The sequence below is a fragment of the Caretta caretta genome, chromosome 14 (genome assembly GCF_965140235.1).
Source record: "Caretta caretta isolate rCarCar2 chromosome 14, rCarCar1.hap1, whole genome shotgun sequence".
Classification (NCBI taxonomy): Eukaryota; Metazoa; Chordata; order Testudines; family Cheloniidae; genus Caretta; species Caretta caretta.
In genome coordinates this window covers 23,096,304-23,114,944 of record NC_134219.1, presented here as the reverse complement: position 1 = coordinate 23,114,944, position 18,641 = coordinate 23,096,304, and the positions used below count along the sequence as shown (strand labels likewise).

The 18,641-nt window shown below is 47.3% G+C and overlaps 1 protein-coding gene across 4 annotated transcripts in view; it reads left to right on the top strand.

The window, feature by feature from the left end:
* NTN1 (netrin 1) overlaps nucleotides 1–18,641 on the top strand; it is a 280,603-nt gene that overhangs the window by 203,645 nt on the left and 58,317 nt on the right. For all 4 annotated transcript variants that reach the window (XM_075119364.1, XM_075119363.1, XM_075119362.1 and 1 more), the window contains one exon: nucleotides 4,391–4,465. In XM_075119364.1, coding sequence (XP_074975465.1) covers nucleotides 4,391–4,465 — 75 coding nt within the window. The remainder of the gene's footprint in view (nucleotides 1–4,390; nucleotides 4,466–18,641) is intronic.

Here is an 18,641-nt window from a genome sequence, read left to right as displayed (position 1 = left end):
TGACTAGAATCCCATTAGCTGCATATTCAATGAATCTGATTGCTTGTCTCAGATCTGCATGTTGCTTAGCCAGATGTGTTCGGGCAGAGCCCTGTCTGTTCTGGTTAGGTCAGGGCCTTGTTCTCTTTGCAGACTCTTCCACACAAGTTTTCTTTCAGTGTTCATCATCTGGAACCTTTCACAGGACCTCAGCATTGTCGACATTAAAATAACCCATCTTGGACATGGCCTGTGCCCTCAAAGGATGGTTTGGTGTTGTCTGGCCCACTGCAAACATTGGCCTGCCATTTAGTGTCACTGCAAAAAGAGGAGAGTGCATCTCCTGTAGTCTGAACAAAGGGAATTCAGGGTAATCAGCAGTTCCTTCCATGACTGCAAAGTTCAGGCCAGGACTTAGGGTAGCTCTTCATGGTGACATTAGTCAGTACAATTTGAGAGCCAGAGAGAACCATGGGATCTGTCTGTGACTGCAGCCTCCATAAAGAATCTCCTTTATATGAATTGCAACCAAGTTCTGGCCCTTCTCTACCCCTACAGAGGGTATGACACGCAGACAGGTTTAAGGATTACACAGGAAACCTCTGAGGATGGAGCAGTTGAATGATTGTCAGAATGCAAGCCCTATAGGGTTAGTGAAAGAAAGGGCTAGATATTATAAAAGATTCCAGCTAAAGCTTTCTGCCAATGCTTTTATGGGATATCCACTCTCTGTTCCAGTGTGTTTCAAGTCTTGCTTAGAGAGACAAGGTGGGTGAGGTAATATCTTTTATTGGACAGACTTCAAGTCTTGCTTGACATTCAGGGTCACATTAGAAGAAGAAAACAAAAAGCCGTAATGATTTCTGTAATCCGTTGGCCCTCGGCTATTCTTTTCCATTTAAAAGGTTCTTGGCAGGTTGGGAACATGGTAGGGAATCTCAGCAGGGCTTCTGGCATGGAAAACCGTGTTGTTTCAAATGATAGGTTTTGCTTCTGGCCCCAACTTTGATTAGATCATATTTAGAGAGCACAAAGCAATTTATCATCATTTGCACTCTTCTGAGGGATGGGAATAAAGTTGATAGCAGTCAAGAGACTAGTGTCTGGAGAACAATAGGAGCGAATGGAGATGGGCTGATGAGGCCATGTGTGTATTTGGTTAGGATTAGCCTGGGGGCTAGGGCTTGGGTTGGAGGTGGAATCAGAGTTAGATTTTGAGATCTTGCAAGATTTTAGCCCTAATTGGTGGAAGTCTGGAAGATTAGCCATCATGGAATTTCTATCATCTTGGTCTCTTAGCAAGACTGTGGCCATATCCCAATCAGAACCAGAAAATAATCTGCTTCTGGGTTTAAACATGACCTGGCACCAAAACAATTGGCCGGGTCTGGGATCAGGTGATTTGAATTCTCCCAGATTTGTAAAGCACCGAGGCACCTAACTCCCATCAAGTTAGGCATCTAAACATTTTGAAAATTCCACTAAGTGCCTATCTGCATCTTTAGGGGCCTAAATACCTTTGAAAACCTGACTCCTGGTCCTTTGGGATAGGTGCTGATTTGATACCATTCCACTGGAATTCCTTTGAAACTAATGGAACATTAAGGTGTTGGGCAACTGCACTTCTCCTGGCTGTACCTTGTATATTTAGCAATACAGGAGGTGCATTCCAACTGGTTCTACCTAACACAGGACCGTATTTTGATACTCTTGCTCCTGTTGAGTAGTAACTTGCTCCATAGAAATCTGTGGCAGTACTCATGGAGTAGGATACATACACTGAGGAGTAAGGTTGGCACAATTGATGCTTTCTACTTAGGCATGCCTGGTATGTCCCAGCAGAAGTCAGTGGGCTAATGCAGAGGTCTGTGTTTTTGTCACGCATTGGAGTGCTGACTTCCCACCAGAGTCAGCACAGGTTCAATAGAACAAACTTCCCCAGCAATTCTGGAGAGTAACTCAAGTTTCAAATAGCTATTGCAACTACAAAGGCCCTAGTAGGCTTAGAAACCTCTCATTCTTTCTGCACCTCTCCAAGGTTAGGAGAGTGGTGGGTAAGATGTTCCTAGTTCCCAGTCACTTCCCCACGCTGTGCCTCTGTTACCCCTTTACCCTTGGTCTATTTAGATTGTGAGGTCTTCCAGGCAAGGGCCATTTCTCCCTATGGGTTTGGACAAGACCTACCACAATGAGGCCCTGATCTCAGCTGAAGCCTCCAGGCACTACCGTAATGCAAATAATAAGAGCAGTGTAACAGGGTGGCTTGTGTATGGGTTGGAAAGCCTGGGGCTAAGGCAGCCCTGATTGCAAGATGAACCCCACTTGAGAGGAATCTAGTGATTCTGATATAAAAGGCAGCAGGATGCTGCAGAGAGGGGCATGGCTGGGAAAGTAGCTGAGCTTGCCAGAGGCAGTACAGGTGGCCTGGGTGTAAACAGGGGATGCTCGGGAAACAGGATGTTGTGTGGAGCTGGGGCTGATGGACAGAGCAGCTATGAGGAGCAAGTTATGCTGGTTCAGAGTCCTAGCCAGACCATGCTGGAGTTACAGGAGAGAAGGTGAGCTGAGAAGCTGTGTGTTTGTTCTGGACATTTGACAAAATCTGTTGTCAGCCTGAGGAGTGCTGGTGAAGAGTGAATTAGGGGATTTGACCTCACCAGGTCACTGGAGACTGAGTGAGTTCTTTAAGGGGCCTGTATGAAGGGGAAATAGAGGTAGAATGGCCACAAGGTTGTAAGCGGCAATGGTGCTACAAGCAGCTTCAGAAGATCGGGTCCAGCGCTAGCGGAGATGCAGGCAGAAACTGCACGGTTCTCTTTAGAACATTCCAAAGGCTTCTCTCCAGCAGCAGATTGAATCGGGTCAGAACATGAGCTCGGGGAGGTGTGTCAGAAAGTCACCTGCAACTTCCCATCAGCTGCTTGTGCCCTGGCAGCCTTGCCCTTTACTGACACTGCTTCCCTTTCCTGCTTTCCTCCTCCCCAGCCCTCAGTCACAGAGCTCTGGTGCCTCTCAGTGGCATTTCAATGGCATTTGCATTTTTTTAAGGATTACAAAACAACTGCTTAAAAATGGGAGGGGGTGAGAGAGATGCTGGAGAGTGGGTATTTTTGTGTTGATATCTGCCCTGATTCAGTCTGGCCTCCTGCCTGAGTCAAACTTTCACTCCCTTTACATTTCCCCCTCCCTTCGGGGAGAACCTCTAAAGCCAATGGTGGAAGCACCAACATCGAAGTCATTTAAAATTGTTACAGTGCCAAGATGCAGTGTGGCCATGACAACACGGCCATCGCATGGTTGCATGGGATGTTATTTTGTCACCACCTTGTGCCAATATATTTGCCCATCACAGTGGAGTGTCATGGCGACAGGGGATGGATCATTTGCTGATGACCTGTTCCGTTCTTGCCCTCTGTTGCACCTGGCACTGGCCACTGTCGGAAGACAGGACGCCGGGCTAGATGGACCTTTGGTCTGACCCAGCCTGGCTGCTCTTACGTTCTTATGGCAATGCGGTGTACTGCTGTTACGTCATCACGTTGCAGCACATATGCCTCATGCTGTGTTGTCTGCTCCAGCCATGTGGCCAGACTTAGACCCACCCTGTCAAAACTGGAATGGCTCTGCCAAAATCCGAGCCGGGAGGAGCCGCCGACGTACCGGGAATAACTCCGTACCCAGTGGGCTGAAATGCAGCCAACACAGCACTATGTTGCCAGCGCTGCCAGAGCAACAGTCCCGGCTCCATCACATTAGTGGCAGTGGAACACAGGCCGATGTTCCGAGGAGTAAAATCATCATGTCACAGCAGTAGGGCCCATTAGAAATGAAATGTTCCTACTGGGGTATTTTATTTGCACACTCCAGTAGAGTGGACACCAAAAGGCTTTGCTAATGCTTCATGGGCTGCTAATTTCCTCTCTGACCTCTTTTGTTGGAGCATGACCCCAGCCAGAATCTCTCTGCAATGAATGCCAAAGCCTGCCACAGGCCTGGGTTAGGGGTGACAATGAGGCCTCTGTGGGCTTTAATCAGGCTCCAGTTTGCAGTTTAAGAACAGGGGGAATTTGTGTGGCTCTCAAAAGAGCTGGGTGGCACAATAAGGGAGGCCCTGGGCTCTCCCATGAAGGCAGAGGCAGCCCGGCGAAGACAGCTAAAGGGATTCGTCAGGCGGGGAGGAGGGAGGATGGCTTCCTTTGTAAAAGGCTTTCTTTAGAAAGGAAGGTTTTGCTGAATGCCCCTGCTAGACGACCCAATCGGGGCCTGGCAGATGGATATCACAGGCATGCTGCTTATTCATGGCAGCCTGCAGCTTTTCTCACTTCCCCCTCCCCCAGCCTTTTATGCATTTTTAAGGCTAATTTGTTTTGTTAATCTTTTCTTGCCCTCTCGCTTTCTCTCCCCCCTACAGATTGTGACTCATACTGCAAGGCGTCCAAGGGGAAGCTGAAGATTAACATGAAGAAATACTGCAAGAAAGACTATGGTGAGTTGTGCATTCTTGGCCTTCTCAGCGTTTTTAAAGTGAGGGGGATTTTTAAAAAACATCTCTTTCCTGAAATGCAATTGGCCTCATTTGTATTAGATGAGACTGCAAGGGATGAGCTCTAGCATGTCTGAACCCAGGATGTATTTTGCCCAGCGTAGTCACAGATTGTGCAGGTGAGGGGCGTGTATGTGGAAGGGACCACGTGCATTTCCAGGTGCACCTCGGAAGAACTCGGTACATATGGAAGGAGCAGAAAGGTCAGGATTCCTGTACAGCTTCATCTCTGCTCTAGTGCAATCTCTGCTCCTTCCTGCCCCATGCTCTGAGTTTATTGTAACCTGTATTTTAGGCATTATTTTCCTATGGTTTAGAGATGAAATCAGCCGCCCTAAGCAAGGCTCTAAATCGCAGTGATGCATGTGTGTGCAATGACACTTCTAAAACACACAGTGATGCTTTAAAAGTATGTGCAATGAACAGTGAATACCATTTCCCCAGGGTCCTTGCCCAGCCCAGCACTGCATTCTCTGTTACCTAGAGTCCCCTGCAGCCATGCCCACGCCTCAGCCCAAATGTTGCATACTCAGTTATGGCAGTGACCTTTTAAAAATTGTTTTAGGCTTTGGAAAACAAGTGGCCAATGCTGCTTTGTCATTTGAGTGCATATACTCTTCCCCATCCAGCTGCACCAGGGACAACTCTCCCCATAGCACGGAAGGCTCGTGGTTTGGTCTCCATGCTACAGGTTATCGTTAGTGCTTAGCAATTTTCAGAGTGACTGAAACAAGGGGTAGGGGAAGAGAAATGTCTGCAGACACAGTGACCGGTCGGCTGTGTCTTAGCAAGAGAATACTGTGTGTTTCATGCAGTAGGATTTTAATGATTGTTCAAGCTAGGATGGCGTTCAGTTCATTGGGAAAGTCAGACCTTGCATAATCAAAAGCTCTCCCATCTCATTTGTCTGGAAAGTTACAGTTTTCCAGATCAGATGGGAACATCTAATCAAAAGACCAGTTTCAAAGGTTAAGATCATCCATGCTTTTCCACTTCCAGAGCCCTAACTTCCTACACTCGGGCACTTCCTGGGCGGAGTAGCGAGATAATTTGGCAAGAGGGGAAGTGATGCGTCACATTGCATGACATAGCAGTACAGAGGCCCCTGCAATCAATGTTGCAGTGCCAGTTAATACCAGCAGAGAGCCTGGCCCCTAAGGGTTAGCGGTTGGTTACACACTTTTGTTTTTTGTTTTGATTTAATGTAGATAAAATGAACCCAATGAGATCCTAAGCTAAACTATCTGCCCCTAAAATGTAGGGGACAAGCTTTATTGGACCAACTTCTGTTGGTGAGAGAGACAAACTTTCAAGCTACACAGAGCTCTTCTTCGGGTCTGGGAAAGGTATAAGAGAGTCACAGCTAAATACCAGATGGAACTGATATACTTACGCTAAACGGTCTGATTCATTTGTAACACTAGTTTTGCCAGTGACTTCTATGGAGTTACTCCTGATTCACACTAGTGTATGTGAGAGAAGTATCATAGATTTTTAAGGACAGAAGAGACTCTGAGCTCATGTAGTCTATAAACACAGACCATAGAATTTTACTTCTGTATTGAGCCAAACATCAACCCTTTGTGTTTCTTGTACCCTTTAATGATAGGTTGATGCTTAGATCCTTGGTCATGAAGATATCTTTACAAAAAGAAGTTTGTAATGGAGCTGTAATTTAATTACATCATCAATATCTTTGACAAGTTCTTGGGCCAGTGTCAGATGCAATTCAAAGTGTTGAGTCTCATCTATGGAGCCCAATGGGCCTCATTCTGATCCTAGATACTCTGGTAGCATTTCACTGAGGGGTCTCCAAAGAAGTAAATAGACTTACTGTGGGCTTAGCTGAAGTTAAATGAGGTTAGAATCTGTTTGAGTCTTGGCTTTTGGGAACATCAGCCCTGCTTCCCAAGTGTTGCCATTGCAGTTGCAATTAGCTGGGGGTATTCTAGGTGCTAGGAATCAGATTGATGGAAAATTCCCGTGCAATCTGTTAGGGATGGAATCAATAGGGCTCTGTAGAAATGTAACTGAAGTTTGTAGCAATTACTTCAAACATGCCTACAGGGACTGAGACCATTTCTATAGGGTTGTTTTTTTTTAAAGTCACCCATGGAATTTTACATTAGGGATCTAATATGCTATTACATTTTATAGGATAGTCCAAAAATCCTACAGATAACTGATCATTTTCTGTTTAATTCCATGGGGGCTTTCCTATTAGGGTGGGAGACTGGAGGTAGCAGGCTGTGTGCAGTCAAGGCCTCTGCAGTCCTGAATTCACTTCCTTCACTAGGATGAGGCCCTGAGCCAACTTCTATTGAGGTCAATGGGAATCTTCCCGTTGACTGTAATGGAAACTGAATTGGGCCCTGGCAGAGCTGGGCCACCTTCTCCCTTAAACGGAAGCCCCTTTACCTCACTCTGGCAGAGTAAAGAAGACTTAAAGTGTGTGTGAATTACAGTTGTATTCACTTTAAAGCCCCTTGATGCTGCTCGAGTGGGGTAAAGAGGCCTTTGTCTAAATGAGAATCAGCCTCCTGTGTATATTGATCTTCAGAGTCCATCTCTACGCACTGGCTGTTGCCTGTATGTAGCGGGGGAGTGGACTGATGTATAATACACTATGTAAAAGTGTTCAGATCCGCAGCTGGTGAAACTCAGCACATTGCAGGGGCAAGGCCCGACATTTTTAGTCAGGCATGCAGTTCTACATGGGCATGCAAAATGGCATCCTCCCTGCAGCATGACCTCGCTCATGTGATACGAGCCCACACTGTGCGTAGCCTGCCATGTAGGTCTAGAACATGGCATCCTCCAGGTGCGTTCGGGGGCCAGATGGAATCCTCCTATGGGCACAGCTGGTTCAGGGGCACACACGCATGCATTGCATACACTGCTCCAGTGATCTCAACAGTGCTAATCCACTTAGGAGCTGGCCTAGGGTATTTATTAGGGCCTTTTGTTTGTAATCGTTGCCTGTTAGGTTCAGTATTGTACATGCTCCTAGAGATGTACCAGGCATATTTTAAAATCAGGTCTTCAATGAATAATGAAGTAATTACAAGACACTCTTTGGCCATGTTTTATTTCTGTGGGTGTCTTGATTTCATCCCCACTCCTCCCATTCACCACAAGTGGCGCATTGTATCCCCATCCCATTGTCTCCCTTGCTGGGGGGCTAAGATATTATCGTCCAAGCCCCGTACCCTACCCGTGTCATGTTTGGGGCTGATCAGCATACTTGTACATGTTGATTTCAAACTGTTGCTGTGTCAATCCGCGGCCAGTTTTTAATGTGATGCCTGGAGCAAGCCCCGATGAGCTAAGACGAATGCTGGAGGCCTCTGGAAAAAAAATAAAAAGGCATCCTCTCTGTATCAAAGTTTCCAGCAGCAGTGGTAATGGCACCTCCTCCTCCTCGTTCGGAACGTGTAGTCACACCAGCCGCCCGGCACATCCTGGAAGTGTTTGCAAACGCAGAACTAATTTCCATTTAACACTCCTTCACAACATCTTTTTCATACAAGGGAATTCCTGGCAGTGGCAGAAATTTCTGTGTTCTGAGATGCTCTGCTTTGGCTTTGTATTCTGACAGCTTCATGTGAACTCACGGGATCAAGCGCGCACAGAGGGGCAGTAAGAAGAGGGCCCTGTTCTTGTACATATACTCACCTCCTCTTCCACCACCCCCCCCCAGCTCTCACCCATCCTCCCTCCCTCTGAAATAAAATTCCATCGTGCATTTACAGAATTAAACCCTGAATAATTTATAATCTTTGTTTTCTAACATGGGGAAGGGGGGGGAGAGGGCAAACTTTGAAACAGCAGCAATCAAGACTTTCCCAGCCAGTCCCACCGTGCAGGGTTTGAATGCAAAATCTGCCTGTTTATTCTTGCTTTATACCACATGGCAAATGTGTTCTGAAGTTTAAATGCGAGACCATTCCCATTCTGCAACAATGAACAGGCAGGGCTGGAATGCATTCACTACAGAATTATTAAAAACGACCCTGCCAAATTCTGCTCCCACTGATACACGAGCCCCAGGGAGTTGAAATCCTATTTTAAAATCTGTCACAAATGTCTTCCTTAGTGTTACTTACAAGTAGCGCCTTCACTTATTACAGGGAAATAATTTTAAACATCACATGCACTTTTCAGCTTTGAAGCTGTGTGTTGACTTTTTGCATTTCACAAGTTAGTTTCAACATCATTTCCAGTCAGTTACAGATCCTGGTTCTCACGCACTAGCAGAGTCTTGCAGTGTAGGAATTTTACAGCATGGCAATGGTTAGGGTTGTTTCACCCCCCAAAAATCTTGGTTTTATTTATTTATTTTTTTTTAAAAATCTCTATTAGGTTTTTGTGAAACATTTTTTAAAAGAAGAACTGAAGTTTTAGGCTTCAAGAATCTCATGCTATTGCTTTAAGGGGGAAACCTCTTGTCAGATACTACAGTTGTGAAGACAATATGAAAACCTGTATAGAACAGTACAAAAACCTATACTTGCAATGAAGCACCCTAGCGGGATGCATAGGAAGAAAGAGGGAGCTTTGGAAGTTGCAATATTTTGTTTATTTTTTGTTCCATCCGGTGGCAACATTTGTTTAAAAAAACCACAACAACCCAACAACGTCCCAAGGAAGTTTGTGTAGGGGTTGGGTTCCGATCTTATCCTGTGACGCGCTGAGACCCTGCTGGGAAGTGGAGCATCCCTTCACTTCCACTGAAGGGGCTCTGAAGTGGAGGTGCTCAGTGCCCCCCAGGATCACACCCATAATGCAGTTCATACCAGTTTCCCATGCCCAAACAGGCCTACGGTCAGTAGATCATCTTAGTTGGGGGCTAAAGAACATTTGGGTCTCTACTTTTTCAATCAGTGGTGTCTGAGTGAACGTACCAAACGGTATCAAGTCAAATGAAGGAACATCCAAGGGTGTCAAAATGTGTACTCCTTGGATATGAAACAAGGAGAAGAGGGTGGGGGAGAGCAATCCCAGCCATATAGGCTAGCCGGCACTCATGCTGGCGGGGCCTTGTAAGCATGCATTAGGTGAGGGCAGCCCAGCTTCCGAAACATTCCAGGAGGGAATAAAGGATTGAAAAGGCGCCCGGAGTGATAATAAAGACTTTTTGACTGACACCCAAGCGGGAAGCCAATTAGGAAACAGTTTGCCTCAACTTTACAGAATGATAGCAGCTCTGAATGTCCTAAAAGGCCCTAATTAGGTTGAACATGGTTACTTCTCTTGTGAGCTAAAGCGGGAAGCTATCATCTGGATAGCTCTGTTCAATAGGGCTTTTTATCTTCCTTTTAATTCAGTGACTCAAAGCAGATCTTTTTATTTATTTATTTTTATCTATTTGTGCTTTTTTTAAAAAAGGCTGTTTCCCGCAAAGTATATTCTGTACAAATATTTTGAGCTAAGCCATGTAAGAGGGACTCAACTTCAGTTTAAACCTCAATGAGACTTGGGGTAGAATAAAATTCTTTTTACTTTACTACTAAGTGGAATTAGTTAATGACTTTGCTAAATCCCTGTTACACAGAAAACAAGACCGAGCTGGTAAACTGGGAGGTTAAACTTTCTGAGCTCAGGGCTTTGTAAGCGATGTACTGGGAAGCCTTGGGTTTGTGAGGGTATCTAGGTATGGGGGTGAAGTTGGTGAGGAGAACGCCCTCCCCCCATCTTCCTGGCCTAGTGAAGAAGTGCATGGCAGAGGTTACTTCTCAGCTGCTTTGCACCTTGTGTGGTCGTTCTCAGTTGTGCAAAGAGGGTGTGGGACACTCGCACTATGGTGTGAGTGAGAAGAGGATTCTGACCGGATAGCATTTTACTCCCACTTTCCACAGGGGTGAATGACACACAACATGCAAGGGAAAGGAGAATTACACCCTGGGTTTCTATTCTAATGGAGGTGCAGCCTTCTCTGCAGGCCAGCCCCTGGAGTCAAATGTACTTGGTCTGCTGCAGCTCCATTTGTCTTCTGTTTATTCACAGTGGCATAGGCCAGGTCTACACTAGTAAAGGTTTGCCAGTTTAGTTCCACCTCTATAGCTACACCAGCTAACGCTCCTAGTGCAGGTGTGGTTACTGGCGAAAAAGTTATTTTGCCGGTAATGCTGATACCAGGGCAGCAAGCAGATTAAGCTATGCCAGCAAAAGCCCTTTCAGGCTTGCATAACTGCATCACACTAAAGCTTGTGCCAGTATAGTGATGTAGAAAAAAAAATCTCCCCCCCCCCCCCCCCGCCCCCCAACCAACATTGCTGTACTAGTAAAAGCATAGGCCTAGTCTTAGACCAGATACTCTGGTCCAACCGAGTTGTGCTCAGCACTAGAATGTGATGCAATCCCCCATCAGATTCAAGTATTGAGCCATTCTTTAAGCCGCCCTTTGTGCCTACTCCATTCAGAGCTGTCTGACCACCAGGCTACTGCCTGGGCAAATTAGATCAGCCTCAGGGTTGCTCTACTTTACTCCAGCTGCTTGTGGTCTCAGAGGGCCAATCCCAAATCCAGGATCAGAGAGGTGTTGAGATTCCCCAGCCTGGCCTCAAATGCTGGGTAGCTGGGGGAGCGTTGGAGCTGCTTTGCTAGCCTTACACCGTGGAGGGTTCCCCAATCCAAGAGGAATCCTACACTGTCCAGTTAAGCTAGCTTTAAAGCTGCTTTTCCCTATGGGAGACACACAAAGCAACCATAACTGGACAGGAAATTTGGCCCAGGGAAGTTTCTGCCCATGTGACTCCAGGGTGAGCATTGGTGCCTGACTCCAAGCCCATGGAGATCTCAGGCAGCAGTTCTGTGGTCACCGGTCAGAATTTCGAGCTACACTTGTCCAGGATGCTGCTGGCTGCATCAGCATCACTAGAGAATCTGCCTTTCTGCCAGCACAACTGGGAACCTGGATCAGGTACATGGCATCAGTATTTGACCTGAAGGAGTGATGGGTGCTCAGCACCTCTGAAAAGCCAGCCACTTATTTAGATCCCTACATTTCAAGCCTTGGTTTTCCTGTCTGTGCCTAACTAGTGATGAACAGGAACTATGTTCAACTGCCTCCCGCTCCAAGGGGCTGAGCCCAAGCAGCTAGAGCTACTGGATATGTTGAAGCATTCACTGACAGCATTAAGCGGGTGAGAGGACTCGATTAATAGAGAATTAAAGGAGGATAATATCACTAATTCCAGTCAAGACGGGTTTATGGAAAATAAATATGTCAACTTGATGTCTATTTCTGAAGTTTGGCTGCTAACGGTAATAGTATTGATGTAATATACATAGGGTATGTCTACACTACGGAATAAGGTCGAATTTATAGAAGTCAGTTTTTTAGAAATCGGTTTTATATATTCGAGTGTGTGTGTCCCCACAGAAAATGCTCTAAGTGCATTAAGTGCATTAACTCGGCGGAGTGCTTCCACAGTACCGAGGCTAGAGTCGACTTCCGGAGCGTTGCACTGTGGGTAGCTATCCCAAAGTTCCCGCAGTCTCCGCTGCCCATTGGAATTCTGGGTTGAGATCCCAATGCCTGATGGGGCTAAAACATTGTCGCGGGTGGTTCTGGGTACATATCGTCAGGCCCCCGTTCCCTCCCTCCCTCCGTGAAAGCAAGGGCAAACAATCATTTCACGCCTTTTTTCCTGAGTTACCTGTGCAGACGCCATATCACAGCAAGCATGGAGCCTGCTCAGGTAACCGTCACCATATGTCTTCTGGGTGCTGCAGACACGGTACGGCATTGCTACACAGTAGCAGCAACCCCTTGCCTTGTGACAGCAGACGGTGCAATACGACTGGTAGCCGTCAGCGTCGTGTCCGAGGTGCTCCTGGCCACGTCGGCTGGGAGCGCCTGGGCAGACATGGGCGCAGGGACTAAATTTGGAGTGACTTGACCAGGTCATTCTCTTTAGTCCTGCAGTCAGTCCTATTGAACCGTCTTATGGTGAGCAGGCAGGTGATACAGATTGCTAGCAGTCCTATTGCACCATCTTCTGCCGAGCAGCCATGAGATGTGGATGGCATGCAGTCCTTCTGCACCGTCTGCTGCTAGCCAAAGATGTAAAAGATAGATGGAGTGGATCAAAACAAGAAATAGACCAGATTTGTTTTGTACTCATTTGCCTCCTTCCCCCGTCTAGGGGACTCATTCCTCTAGGTCACAGTGCAGTCACTCACAGGGAAGGTGCAGTGAGGTAAATCTAGCCATGTATCAATCAGAGGCCAGACTAACCTCCTTGTTCCAATAAGAACAATAACTTAGGTGCACCATTTCTTATTGGAACCCTCCGTGAAGTCCTGCCTGAAATACTCCTTGATGTAAAGCCACCCCCTTTGTTGATTTTAGCCCCCTGAAGCCAACCCTGTAAGCCATGTCGCCAGTCGCCCCTCCCTCCGTCAGAGCAACGGCAGACAATCGTTCCGCGCCTTTTTTCTGTGCGGACGCCATACCAAGGCAAGCATGGAGGCCGCTCAGCTCACTTTGGCAATTAGGAGCACATTCAACACCACACGCATTATCCAGCAGTATATGCAGCACCAGAACCTGGCAAAGCGATACCGGGCGAGTGATCAGGACATGGACACAGATTTCTCTGAAAGCATGGGCCCTGCCAATGCATGCATCATGGTGCTAATGGGGCAGGTTCATGCTGTGGAACGCCGATTCTGGGCTTGGGAAACAAGCACAGACTGGTGGGACCGCACAGTGTTGCAGGTCTGGGACGATTCCCAGTGGCTGCGAAACTTTCGCATGCGTAAGGGCACTTTCATGGAACTTTGTGACTTGCTTTCCCCTGCCCTAAAGCGCATGAATACCAAGATGAGAGCAGCCCTCACAGTTGAGAAGCGAGTGGCGATAGCCCTGTGGAAGCTTGCAACGCCAGACAGCTACCGGTCAGTTGGGAATCAATTTGGAGTGGGCAAATCTACTGTGGGGGCTGCTGTGATGCAAGTAGCCCACGCAATCAAAGATCTGCTGATATCAAGGGTAGTGACCCTGGGAAATGTGCAGGTCATAGTGGATGGCTTTGCTGCAATGGGATTCCCTAACTGTGGTGGGGCCATAGACGGAACCCATATCCCTATCTTGGCACCGGAGCACCAAGCCGGCGAGTACATAAACCGCAAGGGGTACTTTTCAATAGTGCTGCAAGCTCTGGTGGATCACAAGGGACGTTTCACCAACATCAATGTGGGATGGCCGGGAAAGGTACATGACACTCGCATCTTCAGGAACTCTGGTCTGTTTCAAAAGCTGCAGGAAGGGACTTTATTCCCAGACCAGAAAATAACTGTTGGGGATGTTGAAATGCCTATAGTTATCCTTGGGGACCCAGCCTACCCCTTAATGCCATGGCTAATGAAGCCGTACACAGGCAGCCTGGACAGTAGTCAGGAGCTGTTCAACTACAGGCTGAGCAAGTGCAGAATGGTGGTAGAATGTGCATTTGGACATTTAAAGGCGCGCTGGCGCAGTTTACTGACTCGCTTAGACCTCAGTGAAACCAATATTCCCACTGTTATTACTGCTTGCTGTGCGCTCCACAATATCTGTGAGAGTAAGGGGGAGACGTTTATGGCGGGGTGGGAGGTTGAGGCAAATCGCCTGGCTGCTGGTTACACGCAGCCAGATACCAGGGCGGTTAGAAGAGCACAGGAGGGCGCGGTACGCATCAGAGAAGCTTTGAAAACCAGTTTCGTGACTGGCCAGGCTACGGTGTGAAAGTTCTGTTTGTTTCTCCTTGATGAAACCCCCCGCCCCTTGGTTCACTCTACTTCCCTGTAAGCTAACCACCCTCCCCTCCTCCCTTCGATCACTGCTTGCAGAGGCAATAAAGTCATTGTTGCTTCACATTCATGCATTCTTTATTCATTCATCACACAAATAGGGGGATGACTACCAAGGTAGCCCAGGAGGGGTGGTGGAGGGAAGGAAAATGCCACACAGCACTTTAAAAGTTTACAACTTTAAAATTTATTGAATGCCAGCCTTCTGTTTTTTGGGCAATCCTCTGTGGCGGAGTGGCTGGTTGGCCGGTGGTCCCCCCACCGCGTTCTTGGGCGTCTGGGTGTGGAGGCTATGGAACTTGGGGAGGAGGGCGGTTGGTTACACAGGGGCTGTAGTGGCAGTCTGTGCTCCAGCTGCCTTTGCTGCAGCTCAACCATACACTGGAGCATACTGGTTTGGTCCTCCAGCAGCCTCAGCATTGAATCCTGCCTCCTCTCATCACTCTGCCGCCACATTTGAGCTTCAGCCCTGTCTTCGGCCCGCCACCTCTCCTCCCGGTCATTTTGTGCTTTCCTGCACTCTGACATTATTTGCCTCCACGCATTCGTCTGTGCTCTGTCAGTGCGGGAGGACAGCATGAGCTCGGAGAACATTTCATCTCGAGTGCGTTTTTTTTTTCTTTCTAAGCTTCACTAGCCTCTGGGAAGGAGAAGATCCTGTGAAACACATGCAGCTGGTGGAGGAAAAAAAAAGGACAGCGGTATTTAAAAAGACACATTTTATAAAACAGTGGCTACACTCTTTTAGGGTAAAACTTGCTGTTAACATTACATACATAGCACATGTGCTTTCGTTACAAGGTCGCATTTTGCCTCTCCCCACCGCGTGGCTACCCCCTCAACCCTCTCCCCCCCCGGCTAACAGCGGGGAACATTTCTGTTTAGACACAGGCAAACAGCCCAGCAGGAACGGGCTCCTCTGAGTGTCCCCTGAAGAAAAGCACTCTATTTCAACCAGGTGACCATGAATTATATCTCACTCTCCTGAGGATAACACAGAGAGATAAAGAACGGATGTTGTTTGAACGCCAGCAAACATACACTGCAATACTTTGTTGTACAGTGATTCCCGAGTACGTGTTACTGGCCTGGAGTGGTAAAGTGTCCTACCATGAAGGATGCAATAAGGCTGCCCTCCCCAGAAACCTTTTGCAAAGGCTTTGGGAGTACATCCAGGAGAGCCGCGAATGCCAGGGCAAAGTAATCCTTTCACATGCTTGCTTTTAAACCATGTATAGTATTTTAAAAGGTACATTCACCGGAGGTCCCTTCTCCGCCTGCCGGGTCCAGGAAGCAGCCTTGGGTGGGTTCAGGGGGTACTGGCTCCAGGTCCAGGGTGAGAAACAGTTCCTGGCTGTCGGGAAAACTGGTTTCTCCGCTTGCTTGCTGTGAGCTATCTACAACCTCATCATCATCATCATCTTCTTCTTCGTCCCCAAAACCTGCTTCCATGTTGCCTCCATCTCCATTGAAGGAGTCAAATAACACGGCTGGGGTAGTGGTGGCTGAACCCCCTAAAATGGCATGCAGCTCATCATAGAAGCGGCATGTTTGGGGCTCTGACCCGGAGCGGCCGTTCGCCTCTCTGGTTTTCTGGTAGGCTTGCCTCAGCTCCTTAAGTTTCACGCGGCACTGCTTCGGGTCCCTGTTATGGCCTCTGTCCTTCATGCCCTGGGAGATTTTGACAAAGGTTTTGGCATTTCAAAAACTGGAACGGAGTTCTGATAGCACGGATTCCTCTCCCCAAACAGCAATCAGATCCCGTACCTCCCGTTCGGTCCATGCTGGAGCTCTTTTGCGATTCTGGGACTCCATCATGGTCACCTGCAGCTTGCCACACTGGCCAAACAAGAAATGAGATTCAAAAGTTCGCGGTTCTTTTCCTGTCTACCTGGCCAGTGCATCTGAGTTGAGAGTGCTGTCCAGAGCGGTCACAATGGAGCACTCTGGGATAGCTCCCGGAGGCCAATACCGTCGAATTGTGTCCACAGTACCTCAAATTCGAGCTGGCAAGGCCGATTTAAGCGCTAATCCACTTGTCAGGGGTGGAGTAAGGAAATCGATTTTAAGAGCCCTTTAAGTCGAAATAAAGGGCTTCATCGTGTGGACGGGTGTGGGTTTACATCGATTTAACGCTGCTAAATTCTACCTAAAGTCCTAGTGTAGACCAGGGCACAGACTTCGGCAAGGTGTTTGACTTGGTAGCACATGATATTCTGATAAAAAATTAGAAAGATACAAAACTAACATGATACACATTAAAAGCTCACTAACCAGTATGTCTCAAAATCTAATTGTAAACTGCGTGTTTCTAGTTGGGTCCCACAGGAATCGGTTCTTGGCCCTACGCTATTTAACATTTTTATCAATGCCGTGGAAAAAAACATAAAATCATCACAGATAAAGTCTGTGGATGACACAAATTGGGAGAGGAGTAAATAATGAAGATGATGCATCAGTGATAAAGAACAATCTGGATTGTTTAATAAACTAGCTGCAAGGAAACACTATGCATTTTACTATAGCTAAATGTAAATATATACATCTAGGAACAAAGAATGTAGGCCTTAGTTAGAGGATGGGAAGCAGTGACTCTGAAAAAGATTTGGGGGTTGTGGTGGATAAGCAGCTGAACATGAGCTCCTAGTGTAATGCTGTGGCCCAAAGAGCTAATGCGACCCTGGAACGCATAAACAGGGAAACCTTGAGTGGGATTACAGAGATTGTTTTTTTACTTCTGTGTTTGGCACTGGTGTGACTGTGGCTGGAATATTGTGGCCAGTTCTGGCATCCATAATTCAGGAGGGATGTTGATAAATTGGAGAGGGTTCAGAGAAGATCCACAAGAATGATTGATTAATGGATTAGAAAACCTGCTTTAGGGTAACAGAGCTCCATCTATTTAGTTTAACAAAAAGAAGATTAAGGTGACTTGATTACAGCCTATAAGTACCTACATGGGGAGCAAATATTTAACAGTGGGCTCATCAATTCAACAGGGGGCAGAGAAAGATCTAACATGAGCCAATGGCTGGAAGTTGAAGCTAGACAAATTCAGGGTGGAAATAAGGAGTACATTTTTAACAGGGAGAGTAAGTAACCACTGGAACAATTTACCAAGGGCTGTGGTGGATTCTCCCTCACTGACAATTTTTAAATCTAGAATGGATGTTTGTCTAAAAGCTCTGCTCTGGGAATTGTTTGGGGACAGGTCTCTGTGCCTGTGACTAAATGATCACATGGGCCTTTCTGGCCCTGGGATCTATGACTCTGTGAAGGAGCAGTGAGGGGAGCGAAATAACACAAAGGGAGGTAGGGCCTATGAAAGTCAGTGGGAGTCTCGTTACTGGCATCAGTGGGCAATGGCTAAGGATCCCGATCCTCAAAGGTATTTAGGTGTCTCACTCCTATTGAAAAACGGGAATTCGGTACCTAATACCGTTGAAGATCTGGGCCAAGGCCAGGGCCAGCTCCAGGCACCAGGGTTCCAAGCAGGTGCTTGGGACGGCAGTCAGAAAGGGACGGCCGTGTTTCCATTGCGGTGGCAATTCGGTGGCAGCTTCTCTGTTCCGCCGGCCGCGGCAGCAATTCAGCGGTAGCTTCTTCCCTTTGCCATCCGTGGCGGCAATTAGTTGGCGACAGTTTTTTTCACTGCTTGGGGGGGCAAAAACGGTAAAGCCGGCCCTGGCCAAGGCTGTTAGAGATTTGAGCAAGAAAGATCACCACGAGATTCAGTTTGGAACCCAGCTGCTCATACATGTGGGGAGAAATAGCAGCTGCCAAAAGAAAAAGGACTAGTCTAGTTTTGGGGATGCAGATAGAGAGGCACACACCATCACAAAGCAGGGAAGCCCGAGGCCCTTCTCTCTGCAGCTCTGGAATATTAGCCTGATTCTATTCTTACCATGGGCTTTAGTGGAGTTACTGCAGTTTTACACTGCTGGGAGGGAGAAGAGAATTGGGCCAATTGTGATGATCATTTCTGGTCAACTATTTACTAAAAGATATAGGCAAGTTGGAGGGAGTTCAGAGAAGAGAAACCCAAAGTGGTTATGGCTTCATGTGGCCAAGCTGAAGGAGGTAAATCCGCATAGCGTGAAGCACAGTAACAATCTGCAGGTATTAGAAGGGTCTGAAGTCCAAAGAGGCAGAGGAATAATTTAGTAAAGTATGGAGACTTTTAGACTGAATATAAACTTCCCGTGGAATAAGTTTCCTAAGGGATCCCCCTGTTGCCTGGCCCACGTAGCACAGAACTGGACAGGCCAGTCTGGCGCTGGCAGGGAGATGGACGGGATTAAATAGCCCTTTTCCATCCCTC